This window comes from Chiloscyllium punctatum, chromosome 15 (assembly GCF_047496795.1).
Source record: "Chiloscyllium punctatum isolate Juve2018m chromosome 15, sChiPun1.3, whole genome shotgun sequence".
NCBI classification, from domain to species: domain Eukaryota; kingdom Metazoa; phylum Chordata; class Chondrichthyes; order Orectolobiformes; family Hemiscylliidae; genus Chiloscyllium; species Chiloscyllium punctatum.
Window position 1 is genome coordinate 79870769 of NC_092753.1, and position 14172 is coordinate 79884940.

A 14172-nucleotide genomic window follows, 5' to 3' on the forward strand; every position below is an offset into this window, starting at 1 on the left:
CCGTTGCTCATGTTTTCTCAGCATGCATAAGCATTGAGGTCCGATTATGACATAATACACTTTTACTATTACTCTCTTGGAGGAATTTTCTGTTCCCAGAGAAAGTGAGCTTGGATGTTGGAAGAACCCTAAATTAGGCAGAGTGATGACGTACCCAAATCTCCCACACCTTCCTAGCTCCACCAGAATTAGGTTAGGAAATTCCGTGATCAACTGTCCCCCACTACCACTGCTAACTGAGGTCCTTAAGTGGCCAATTGAAGATGACAAGGACTTCTGCTTACCACCATTGACAGAACAGTGATTCATCACATGATTATTTTTGTTTAATTGTGCACCACCTCCAATAGGCTCCTCAAAGCTCAAGCATGTGCTTTCATCACTTTCCTAAACTCCTACCTTCTCATTCACAATAGGATATTTCCCTACATTAAAAGAAGAGGTTCAAATTTAAGTAGTGGTAGTACAGCCTGCTTTTATGAGTACAAAATGATCAAAACGAACAACATTTTCTGAAGAATTTCACAGACAGCACAAGAACAAAAGTAGAGTTGTCTTGCTCTCACCATTAATCAGTCCACCAACTGGTTTGATACTATGGAACTGCTGGTCATGTTTGGCTCTTTCTTCTGCAGTAATGGCACAGATATCCAGGCCCCCTGTTTAAAACAAAATAGTCAGTTCATCAATGGATAATTTGCCCCATGAGATTCTACTAAAACAGATTTAAAATTCAAAGTAGATGGGAACCTGATGGGAAAAACAAAAACGCTTTAAGAACATCAGAAAAACACAACCAGATGGATGAAATCCAGCATTGCATTCTTGCAATAAGCAGCATGCCTTAAAACCCATTTTTCCTTAATGTTCGCCAGTAATTTTTGTAGATCAGCTTGATGAATATGGAGGTCAACCAAAAGAATTTTCTGTGAGGTTTTATCAGACAAGGATTATCTGGAATCAAGCAAAAGGTGCAACCTGAAGGATGAAACTGTTAGGTTCAATGTGAATTCTCATAAAAAGAGTCACTGCTAAAGTTGCACATTTGAATTCTTGTCAATTCATTACATGCAAATTATATGCCTAATTATTTTAGGTTGGAGGCTGCCTGGAAACACATGTCATTTGAGGATTTTGAATCATTGGCTTTGTAATGAAATTATGGAATTGGGACTCCATACCAAGATAATTTGACATCTCATTTTCCAAAAATATTGTTGTGGATATAATCCAGTGGTTACAAGATGTGCTGGGTATCGACAGGTGCAAGCAAAAGGAACAGTCAATCATGGTTCAAATTTATATAAGGACCATGGAATTAATTAAATCTCCAGGATCTAGGCTTCAATCATGCAACAGTTATCTTGACTTAGTACACTGACTTCTGACTATTTAGCACAATTGGTATCATTAAGCATAGCCCGTACCATGCACTTAATGCATCACCCCACCCCATGGTTGCTAATACTAAACAATATGCATTTATCCACTTGAGAAGCCACTCTGTCGTAAGAAATTGTTGAGTATTGGTTCAAATAAATCTTCATTAATTTTCCAAATTGAGTTACTTTAGGGAGTAATACCCCATACACTCATACAAGACAGTACATAATTTGATATTTGCATTACTCTTCTGTTAATTACACCAGCACCTCAGTATCCAACAAAACTCTGTACATGGAGAAATTTTGTATGACAAGGAGTCAGTTTCTCAATTCCTCATCTTTGCTTTCAAACGTGTCTTACGTTTTTGCCCCTCTATGTCTCTGTAATCTCCTCGGGACCTATAACCTACCAGGATACCCATGGTGATTGAATCCTGGCTTCAACATCATAGATTGAGTAACAGTGGCTTTCAGTGCTTTTAGGAACAGAAACAGTCAAATTAATACACGACTCAATGGACTGGTGCGGGAGAAATGGGTTATCATCATACAGTCATACAGCATGAAAACACAACCCTCAGTTCAATTCATCCATATTAACCAGGTTTCCCAAACTAATCCCATTTGTCTGTGTTTGCCCATATCACTCTCAACCTTTGCTATTCACGTGCCTGTCCATAGTCTTTTTAACTGTTGGAACTGTATCTGCATCTACCACTCCCTGTGGCAGTTCATTCCATATACAAACCACCCTGAGAAAAAACATTAGCCTTTTTAATCTTTCCTCTCCCTTGTGTCTCAGACCCTTCCATGCTGGCAACACCCTGGTAAATCTTCTCTGAATTTCTTCCTCATCTTCATCAACAATAAGGAGGCAGGGTGACTCGAAATGTACACAATACTCCAAAAGTGCGCTCACCCAACATCCTGTACGATCTCAACATGACAGCCCAACTCCTATTCTCAACGGTCTGAGCAATGGAAGCAAGTGTTTTTAACACTTTAACCACCATCTACCTGTTACAGAGCTTTCAAAGAACTATGTAATGAATTCCTTTTCACGCAGCACTGCCATCAGTCCCGAGCAAAGTGGAGCTGTATCATTGGGATGGTCTGCACTGTGCTTGGACAAGTATTCTAGCAACGTGCAGTCTGCATATCTACTATATGCACATCAAGCAAATCTAGTAATGCAAGAAATAGTGATGTTCTTTGAGATGGCTTTAAACTAAATGATAGGAGTGAAGAATCAAGCTTGGGTATATGCAGCGAATCAAGGGGCAGAGTCCAGACAGGAGTGCAAAATAGTCATATGAAAAATTGGGAACAGAGTAGTAGGAAGGATCAGAGACTCTAAACAGAAGAGTGGAACCACACAGTCAAGGCACAGTACATTTTACAGAGAGAATAAAAAGACAAAACTGAAGGCTCTATTGCCAAAAGCTTGGAGCATTCCGAACAAAGTGAGCAAACTGATGGAATTCAGTGAAGTAAATCAGTATGATCTAGTAGCTATTACAGAACTGTAAGGATGGGTCCTGAATATGGAGGGCACTGATATTTTTGCTGAAAGGTTTGCTAGGGTTTGACACTCAGGAGGGTTTAAAGTAATGTAGCAGAAGGGTGGGAAATGAAACAGTAGGTCAGCATGAAGAGTGATTGAAGACAAGGTCAACGTTAAATCAAGTAAGTCTAATGGGAAGAACATTTCTGGATTAGTGGTGCTGGAAGAGCACAGCAGTTCAGGCAGCATCCAAGTAGCTTCGAAATCGATGTTTCGGGCAAAAGCCCTTCATCAGGAATAAAGGCAGTGAGCCTGAAGCATGGAGAGAGGCAGGGCCAAGTTAATAAACATAGCAGGACTTGCAGTCTGAAATGTATTCCTTTAAATGCAAAAATTATAACACTAAGGTAGAAGAGCTTGAGCTTGGGACTACGATATTGTAGCCATTACAGAAACTTGATTGAGAGAAGGGCAGCACTGGCAAGGTTTACATGTTTCAGGCAGGATGGAGAGGGATGTAAAATAGGTGGGGGAGTTGCATTACTAATTAAGAAAAATGACACAGCTACATTGAGAGGACATCTTAGAGAGCTCATCTAGTGAGGCCATTGAGTAGAAATCACGAATACGAAAAGGTGCAGTCACGGTGATGGGATTATATCTTATGACTCCCAATAGCCAGCAAGAGATATAGGAACAAGTATGTGGACAAATCATGGCAAGATTTAAAAATAACAGAATTGCTGTAGTTCAGTGATTTTAAGTTCTCCACCATTTACTGGAACTCCCTGTACTGTCAGAAACTGAGATGGGGCAGAATTTGTAGGGTGCATCCAGGCTTTGTTTCCATGCTGTATGAATCTATGACTCTATGTAAATAGCCCAACAAGTGAAGGGGCTGTACCAGAATCTTGCACTGGAAAATGAGCATGCCCAGGTAATCAAAAAGTTTCAGTGGGGTACCATTTTGAGAACAATTATCATAGTTCTGATTTTTAAGACAATTAAAGTTAAGGCTCAGTCTGGTCCTTGGTTTAAAGTGCTAAATTGGGGAAAGGCTAATTACAGAATAATTAGTCAGGAAGTGGAGAAATTGTATTGGAGCCAGCTGTTTGATGGTAAATCTACATCTGGCATAAGGAAGTGTTTTAAAGACCAGTTAATCAGAGTTCTGGTCCGTGAGGATGAAAAACTAAGGATAGCATGATTCAGGAACCCTGGATGAGAAGAAATATTGAAAATTAGTGAAAAAGAAAAAAATGTCTATGCAAGAGTGAGGAAACTGAAATCAGTCAAAGCCTTTGAGGAATAGAAAGGAAGTAGGAAGGCTAAAAGGCCCATGGAATGTCCTCAACTTGTAGGATTAAGGAGAATTCCAAAGCATTTTATGAGCAAGAGGGGCAGCTAGGGAAAGAGTAAGTCCACTCAAGGACAATGGAGGGAATGTAGTGCAGCCAGAGGAAGTGGGTGAGGTCCTTAATAAGTACTTTACATTGGCATTCACAGAGAAGGACATGGATATTGGTAAGATTAGAGATGTAGAGCAATATTCTCGGGCATGTTAATAGTGAGGAGGAAGTATTGAGTGTTTTGAAAACCATTACAGTAGTATGGGCCCAATGGGATCCGTCCCAAAATACTGTAGGGGCCTTGTCGAAGATCTTTGTATCCTCTTTACATCAGTCAGGTGCCAGCAGACTGGAGAATAACCAATGTTGTTCATTTGCTCGAGGAGCTCAACAGGAATAATCTAGGAAATTATAGGCCAGTGAACCTTACATCAGTGGAAGGGAAATTACTGGATAAGATTTTTAGGGACAAGATTTACTTGCATTTGGAAAAGAATACACTTACTAGGGATAGTCAGCATGGCTTTGTGGCAGGGAGGTGTTACCTCAAATTCGAGCATTTGAGGAAGTGACAAAGGTAATCCAGGATGGTAGAGTAGTGGATGTTGTCAACATGGACATCACAAAAGTATTTGACAAAGTCCCTCATAGTAAGCTGTTCCAGGAGATTAAGTCGCATGGAATCCATAGTGAATTGCCAAGTTGGGTAGAAAATTGGCTTGGTCAGAGAAGATATAGGGTAGTTTTGGAGGGGTGATTTTTCTGACTGGAGGTTCCACAAGGATCAGTGCTCAGACCTCTGTCATTTCTATATATAAAAGATTATTTGGATCAAAGTGTAGGTGGTCTCAATGGCAAGCTTGTAGATGACACAGAGATTGGTGGAGTTACAGATAATGAGGAAAGTAGCCAAGGGATACAGCAAGATATAGATCAGTTGGAAAGTTGGGCACAGAAATGGCAAGATGGCATTTTATCTGGATGAGTGTGAGGTGACATGTTGGGAGGTCAAACACAAGAGTACACAGTAAATGGTAGGATCCTTATGAGAATCAACACACAGCAGGATCTTGAGGTTTAAGACGTCCCTGAAAGTGGCAACACACACAAGCTAAGGGATAAAGGAAAAGTACAGAATGCTTTCCTTTATTGGTCAAGGTGGTGAGTACAAAAGTTGGCAAATTATGTTACAGCTGTATAAGACTTTGGTTAGGCCACATTTGGAGTATAATATGTAGTTCTGGTTGTCACACTATAAGAAGGATGTGTAAGTTTTGGAGAGGATGCTCAAGAGGCTTACCAGGATGTTGCCTGGAATACAGCGTAATCGGTATAAGGAGAGGTTGGAGAAACGGATTGTTTTCGTGAAAGCGTCAGAGGCTTGGGATGACCTCAAGTACATAAAATGATGCCCCTCATCTGCTAACTACTGCTAAATTGCATTTTGGAGCCAGGAGATAGATTCTGTCTATTCCATGAATACAGCTGGTTTTGCAGCAACTCTGGGAAGAACCGTGCTATAGTGTCCCTTGCTCTGGAGCAGGTGGCTCAGGCTCAAGCACCACCTGTTGCAGAGGTGGGGAAAAAATATATAAATTTAGGAGAGGCATGAATAAGATGGATAGATTGGAAGTTTTTCCCCCCAAGGTAAAACACTAGTGAGCATAGGTTTAAGGTGAAGGGGAAAAAGTTTGAAGAATGTGCGCGAGGAAAGGTTTTTTTCAAGCAGTTTGATAGGTGCCTGGAATCCGGTGTCAAGGAAGGTGGTAGAAGCAGGTATGATAGCCATGTCTAAGCAGCAGTTAGGCACACACATGAACAGGTAGGTAAGAGGGGAATATGGACATGTAGGCAGATGGGATTAGTTTAGAATGGCACCATGGTTGGCATTGGAATCATAGAGTAAGGCCCTAATTCTCTGCTGTACTGTTGTGAGTTTGAGGAGTATGTGACAATTAAGAAAAACAGCCAGCTACATTTTGGTGAAGGGGTAAACACAATCAAACTATAGCATCAGTGCATTATTTACAAGTGATATTGGTTTAGGTGGTCAGGATATACAAATGGGTTCGGCAGAGATATGAAATAGATATTCCTGAAAGGTTTTTGTCTGAAACATTGTTTTTCCTGCTCCTCAGATGCTGCTTGACCTGCTTTGCTTTTCCTGCACCACTCTAATCTTGACTCCGATTTCCAGCATCTGCAGTCCTCACTTTCGCCTAGAGATATGAAATAGCAGGGCAAGATGACATCAGGAAGTGTGGTCTACAGGCCTTTAGAAGCATAGTAGACAAGATAACTGGGTAAAAACTGCAAAAATCAGATTAGTGATGGTGAAGAACTCAGTGCTCGAGAAGCTTCTGAGAGCAAAACATTTTGGAAGTGCTCAAAAAGTAGTTTATACTTAGTATTGTGTAACATGGCAGGATTAATTCAGAACCTTTGAGTAAAGCCACCACTAGATGGAGTGAATTAAGACGAACAAACCACAGAGAGAGGCCGGCAACAGACCTTCCTGACAGTTGAGTGTAACAAGGAATATCACAAACATTACTAAAACAAATCAGGCAATATTAACATTTAAAACCCAGACTAACAATTAAAATGACATTTAATATTCTGCAAAACACTCACCTCCAAAAGCTGTCGGAAACTGAGCCATGCTTCCTTCAATTTCAACTAGTCAGCACATGCCTGGAATAGATTAGGAATTATTAGCTGATTGATTAGATACAGTATGTTATACAACAGATAATAAACTGCAATTCCACCTCACTGACAAAATCAGAGATACAAGGTTCTGCCATGACTCATGATTTGTGCACTATTGAGATTTCTGGAATGCACTGTAAACCCACAACTGACCCATATTTTAAAAAAAGCTTAAAAACAAAAATGTTAGAAATACTGAACAGATAGAGTAGCACCCATGAAGACAGAATCAGTTAACATTTTAGATCAATGACTAGAGCAGAGGTACCTTCAACACTCATATGCACATTGCCCTGTCCCTGACTCTGACCAGTTTGAGGTAGTTAATACAAGGGTTGTGATTGTCTCCTGAAACACAGACCAGGTAATACTCTAACTGATGTGTCACAGTCAACTTTTTTTTGGTAAAAAGGAACATTCAAGTCGACAGCACACTTGATTTTTAATAATACAAGGGAAGAAAGCATCAAACTAAAGAGCTTTGGAATAAAACACCACTTGGATATGGTGTAATGATTTCAACATCATCCTTGTATTTTGGAACAAGTAATATTCTTACACTAGCACAGTAGTAAATGCATGAAGGGACACGTGTTGCTGGAGAGGATCTCACATATAGGATGCAACAAAAACAAACTTTAGGACAAACATTCAAAGTTGCTTCACCTTTCGCACAGGAAGCCATTAAACACTTGGCTGAGAATACACATCACAAGTACACAAAACAGTGATGCAACTTACTTTGTGGTGATTATTTTCAATAAACCTGATTGGAAATATCATGAAATTGGTCAGGAGAGACTTCAGACTGGGAATTCTGGCTCAGGTGGAGGTTTACTACCATTGTGCCACAACAGTCCCAATAATTTATCAATGAGTGCATTTGCCTGTCATTAAAACATTTCACTACCTCGATGTCAGCTTAACTGAAATGCTGTTTTGAAGAAAGGCACTGTTTAAATTCAAAGTTAAAATTTCGTATGTATAATGCAGGTTGGTTAACACAGTAGACCACAGCACCACCCAGCTTAAGTTGGTTATAATTGATAGGAAGGCAGTACCATTCTTAGAATGAACACTGAGGTACACTAATTTTGTTTACATGATGATTAGAGCCTTTGATTCATTGATCAAAGCATTCACAGATTATGACACCATCTATGGACCTACGTTATACGTTTGAAATCTAGGCACTTGCTTATTGCCATCTGACCAACTTTCTATCAAATATTTACAAAACAAGGTGGGAATTGGGGATGGCATTGGGCATAAATTACCAAAAGCTAGCATACAAGTTCAGCAGGTAATAGGGAAGGTAAATGGGATTTTTCAAAAGGAAATCCACCCTAGAAGAGGGATGTCTTAATCAAACTACATTAGGCAGTAGTCAGACCACTGCAGTATTACTGTGAATAGTTTTGGGCCTCTTATGTATACAAAGGTTATACTGACATTGGTAGAAGTCCAGAGAAGGCTCACTAGGCTGATACCAGTTATGAAGGGACTGCCCGATGACTGGTGGTTGAGTACTCACTCACGTTTAGAATTAGGTGCAACTTTCTTGACACAGAGAAGATTCTTAGGGGATTTGACATGTTAGTTGTGGAAAGGGGTTTCCCTTGTTGAAGACTCTGGAACCAGACAAAGAATCTCAAAGTAAGGTCCTGTGCTTTTAAGAGAGCAGAGGAGGAATTCCACTTCCTTACTGCAGAGGGCTGTCAAGAAGAGTTAATTTAAGGTGTGGATAGATTTTTAACCCATGAAGAAATCAAGGATTATGGGGAAAGACAAGAAAGTGGAGTTGAGAATTATCAGATCAGCCATGATCTCATTGAATGGCAGAGCAGACTCAATGGGCTGAATGTCTTTCCTCTGCTCCTACATAGTCGGCTCTTATGATACTCAAAGTAAGGCCTGATTCAAATATTATTTGTTTTGCCCACCAATCAATATAAACCAGGATGAAAAAGGCATGAGGACAATCTCTCTCAAGTGCTCTGAAAATTCAGAAACAAACTTAATTTAAACTTATGCCTAAATAAATATTTATTACTAAATACTATCCAAATGCCTGGGCTTGTCATTTATCTATTTTAAAATACTTTACAAGCTACTGAGCCCCTTATTTAAGCAACTAATTCTTATAATCAAATAGTCAAAGTTATAGGGGGAAAGAACAAACCATAAGACCAGGAACAATTTTAAGATGGGAAGTTTTTTTTAAAAACAGAGCCAAGAATGGAAATATCATGGCTTGGAGATAAAGGGGACAAAAACACATCAAATAGTCAGGTGCTAAGCAAAGTCTTAACAGAAGACTAGAGAGTCAAAAGATCAAACTTTGAGGAACTAATCCAGCGGTCAGGGCCTAAACAAGTGGAGGTGCTGCCACTTCCAGGAAGCAAGCACTGGGAAATATGAAAGAGATCAGCATGTCAGAAATGGCAAGTTTCAGGAAAGCTGGATAATGTTACAAATTGTGCAAAATCATGGAGGGATTTAAATACAAGAACAGAAGGAAGTTTGAGCATTACATAGAGAGGCAGACATGGAGATCATGATACTATAATCAAAAATTAAGAGCTCCTTTGGCACAACACAATCTTTGTGGATGAACCGGTGACAACAATCAGAACAGATTTATTGCAAACTGTCAAAGTTATTACGTACTTACATGCTAATCACAAAGTGAAATGCTGATTCAACATAATCAAGAGACGGGTTTTACAAACATGACAAAAGCATTTTCTGACTTAACTACACGATTTGTTTCTGGAGAAGTTAGCAATTATGAAATTGCAAAAGATAGGCAGGAAGTGTCAGTTCATATTTAGACTTGTTCTGCCATCAGTTTTGCTGCACAGTCAATAAATAGCTTATGTCTGCTATAGGATGTGCTGCATCAGAAAGATTTTCCACAACTGAAGCAAAATACTAAGAGAGTATATTCTGAAAGGAAGTTGTTCTCTAATGATATAGCTTTTGCTCAAATTTGGCCTCCTTCCGCATCCCAGTAATAAAGGAGCACTTTTCCTTCAGTCTGATTAAAAACAGACACAACACAACAGTAGCCAGTTCAAATTTTGGTTTGAAGTTCAGTGATGTGCTTTTAAAACAAAAATCTGTTCTGTTTAAATCCAAGTTGTCCAAAAATCAAATAGCACTCATGTCTTCTAACATCACATTCATCCACACAAACTTCAGCTTTTACAATACCACCTGAAAGAGTTGATGAAGTGGGATGCTGGAAAAAACACAGCAGGTCAGGCAGCATTTGATTAACAAGAGAGTTGATGTTTCTGGCTTGACTCTTCATCAGGACTGGGGAGGGGGAAGGGGCTAAGAAATAATTACAGAAGGAGTGGAGCAAGGGGAAAGGCCCTGAATACATGTATATTCTCATAATATTACCATCTATTTTCATATCCTGCTCAAGGTGAGGAAGATTACTCACTCACAAATATATAACACCTCATTGTCCCTGACATAGTTCCACCATTATAAGGCAGGCCATTCAACTGACTTCTCAGCAAAAACCTCTCTCATTCCCAGTTTTACCTCAACTTCCTAATTGTAAAAATTGTATGTTTTCAGTTCCAAAAGACAATATTTACATTGAACTTTATGACCACCTACTGCATTATTTCATGTCTGGAACATCAAAAATGACAGTTTTTTTTTAAAATACCAAACTTGAATCCGAAAGAGTTGCAAAGAGTGCAGCAGCCCCATCCAAGTGGAGAAAACTGAAAAAGAAATTCAGAATCCTGCACTTCTAAACTGTATTTTAAAAGGTTAACTTAGATAAACACTAGATTGTTGGGATTTAAATTTGATTGTATCTATGACAATTGTTCATCTCAGATGTACTTCAAGATATCAACAAACGATCTGAAATTATGAAACAAACTATAATACTCAACAGAGGCATATAATTAAACTAGCAAGATATTTATTCCTGCTGTCATCACGTTAGCACTCTTGCATGGAATGTACATACGGTAACTCATTCACACCCAAAACTAAATTAGTTAACACAAAAGGAAATAAATACTCTGAAATGGCAAGCATGGACAAGTTGCAGCTATTAAGCCTGTAGAGAGAGAGAGAGAGAGAGAGAGAGAGAGAAAGAGAGAGAAGATTCAGCACAATAAGACATTAATTTTGGACTTAATACATCAACTTTGAGCAAAATTGCATTAAGACAGGTGACAGACTTTAAAATCAAAATGGAGATGGTAGGGAGAAATATTGCTCAAGTGAATTACTACGGCTAAGTGGGTGGGTTGAAAAGGATTGAGGAAAGAGTTAATCAGGGAGAGGATTAATTTCCTTAAAATATCTGGTTGATCAATTCATGAAGTAGCTAAAAAAATCCCAAAAATGTCTTGACACAAAGCCATAACACCTCACAAGACATCAGCATTATTGAATTCTCAGGCATATTTTCTAAGAAGTGATAATTCAATACAACCACATTTTGTAGGCTTCAAGGGAAGCAAAAAGCAAGGAGAATCAGCTTCTGTGAGTTGGAAAAGGAGAGAAAGGACAAAATTAAAGTAACCCCAAACATTCTGAAGAAGAAAAGTAAAGAGACTTTATCAATAAAATTTAAGGTAAATAGGGATATTGTGGCACCCAATATTGGCAAAAGAGAGTCAATGTATTCAATGTGTATACATTTTCAAAGAAAAATGACATCTGGAGTCAAACTGGAGGCTGGACAGCATTTGTTATTCAATCACAAAAACAACATTACTTGCAAGTTAATCTGCTCACCTAAGTGCATAAGAAGAGAATAAGAACATAAGCACTAGGAGCAGGAGTAGGCCCTCCAGCCCTTCAAGCCTGCTCCGCCACTCACTAAGATCATGGCTAATCTTTTCATGAACTAGGCTCCACTAGCCAGCATTTTCACCATATCCCTCAATTCCTTCATTTTTCAAAAACATTAGCTTTAAAAGCGATTACTGAAGTAGCATCAACTACTTCCCTGGGCAAGGAATTGCATAGATTAACAACCCTCTCGGTGAAGAAGTTCCTTCTCAGTTCAGTTCTAAACCTGCTTCCTGTAATCTAAAGGCCATGCCCGCTTGTCTTAGGTTCACCTACTAATGGAAACATTTTATTTCTACTTTATCAACTCCCTTCATAAATTTACATGTTTCTGTACAATCCCCCTTCATTCTTCTGAATTCCAATGATTATAATCCCAATCTAAAATCAGTCTCTCCTCAAAGTCAACCCCCTCAACTCCAGAATTAACCTGGGGAACCTCTTTTTCAGCCCCTCCAGTGGCAGTATATCCTTTCTTAAGTAAAGAAACCAAATCTGCACACAGTACTCCAGGTGTGGCCTCAGCACCACCCTGTACAGCTGTAACAGTACTTCACTGCTAAAGGGTATGAGGTTAAAAGCAATGAAAGACAAAATTCCATTTGCCTTCCTAATTACTTCTTGTACCTGCAGACCAACCCTCTGTGATTCATGCACAAGGACACCCAGGTCAGTCTGCACAGCAGCACGCTGCAAATTTTTACCACTGAAGTAATAATCTATTTTGCTGTTACTCCTACCAAAATGTATGACTACACACCTGACTAATATTGTATTCCATCTGCCAGACCTTTGCCCACTCACTCAATGTTTCCATGCTCCTCTGCAAAGTTTCACAGTCCTCTGCACACTTTGCTCTGCTACTCATCCTAGTGTCATCGGCAAATTTTGACACTGTACACGTGGACCACAACTCCAATCATCAACATAACTTGTAAATAATTTTGGTCCCAATACAGAGCAGAGGGACACCACTAGTCACTGATTGCCAGCCAGAATAGTACTCATTTATCCCTACTTTTTGCTTCCTGTCAGTCAACCAATCCTCTATCTACACTAATACTCTACCGCTAACACCATGCATCTTTATCTTATGCAGCAGCCTCATACAGCACCTTGTCCCAAGGCCTTTTGTAAAGCTAGATACACAACATCCACTGGGGCCCCATTGACTATCTTGCTCACAATGTCTTCATAGAATTCAAAAAGATTTGTGAAGCATGACCTGCCCTTCATGAACTCGTGCTGCGTCTGTACATTGGGATGGTAAATTTCAAGATGCCCTGCTATTTCTTCCTTGATAATAGACTCAAGCAGAATGCAAGTTGAAACTTTGGCAGGAAGATTTCTAGTCAAATATCAAGCATTTTGTTGGCTGAACTAATTCACACAAAAGTAACTCAAACAAATACAGTACATTGAAGAAAATCCTCCTGCATGTTACAAGACAAATGGATAAACACAACAGAAATTGAAAATTCTGATTTGCTGAAGCAAAGTAAGAACTGACCAAAACTTCACACGATTGGAACTGTGCAGTTTGTTGCCAACAGAGGGAGCTCAATTTATATAATGTCGCTAACCACTCTAGTTGGCAAATGTCAGCTAGCAGAGCAAGTGATGCAGTGAGCTCTAAAATTCTGTAACTGTCAAATAGTTGACCAAGCTAGACCGAAAACTGAGTACACTAGATCAATAAGGAAATGAGTAAGAACTTCCACAATTTAAATTTTATGTTGCCCACTCATCTCAAACCTCGCATTTTACCTCAGTAACAAAAATATCTAAGTATCAGCAAGTGAAAACAAAATGCTGGAAATCACAGGAGGTTAGGCAGCGTTCATGGCAAAAGAGCAAGCTGACATTGTGAGTCTAGATGCCGTCTCATTACAGCTGATGTGTCATATGAAGGGGACACTATTAATATGATTGGAGGGGTGGTAAGTGTGTCAGAGGAGAAAGATAACTGATACGTGCAGATTAAGTCAATTGCAGCATCTGCAGTAATTTTCTCCTATTTGCAACTGACATTTAAAACAGCAGTTATAACAGTAAAATGTCTGAAGGTGATTCAATGGAGAAATTCCAAATAAAGTTTGACAGGCATGTTAGAACATATTATAATAGGCAGGATAGCTTTTGAGCAACATGCTATGGGCCTTCATTAATACATTGTCAAACAAAATAAATTATTAATTGCATAAAGAGGTATTAGGCTTGAAGGCTTGGTTAAAATTCACAAATGCTGAGGAAGCATGTTACAGAGGAAGAAACTGAAGTGCAAAATGTTTTGGGAGGAAATTCCAGAACAAATTGCAGGGGCCCAAGCAGCTGAAGGGATAGTCACCAATGGGAGAACAATTTAGAAAAAACTTTCGAGATTACA

At 39.2% G+C, this 14172-nt stretch overlaps 1 protein-coding gene across 7 annotated transcripts in view; it reads right to left on the reverse strand.

Moving 5' to 3' along the window:
- itsn1 (intersectin 1 (SH3 domain protein)) overlaps positions 1-14172 on the reverse strand; it is a 203961-nt gene that overhangs the window by 144199 nt on the left and 45590 nt on the right. For all 7 annotated transcript variants that reach the window (XM_072585590.1, XM_072585589.1, XM_072585594.1 and 4 more), the window contains exons 2-3: positions 6873-6932; positions 567-659 (exon numbers count right to left, since the gene is read on the reverse strand). In XM_072585590.1, the coding sequence (XP_072441691.1) occupies positions 567-659; positions 6873-6900 (121 nt within the window). In that variant the 5' untranslated portion in view covers positions 6901-6932. The remainder of the gene's footprint in view (positions 1-566; positions 660-6872; positions 6933-14172) is intronic.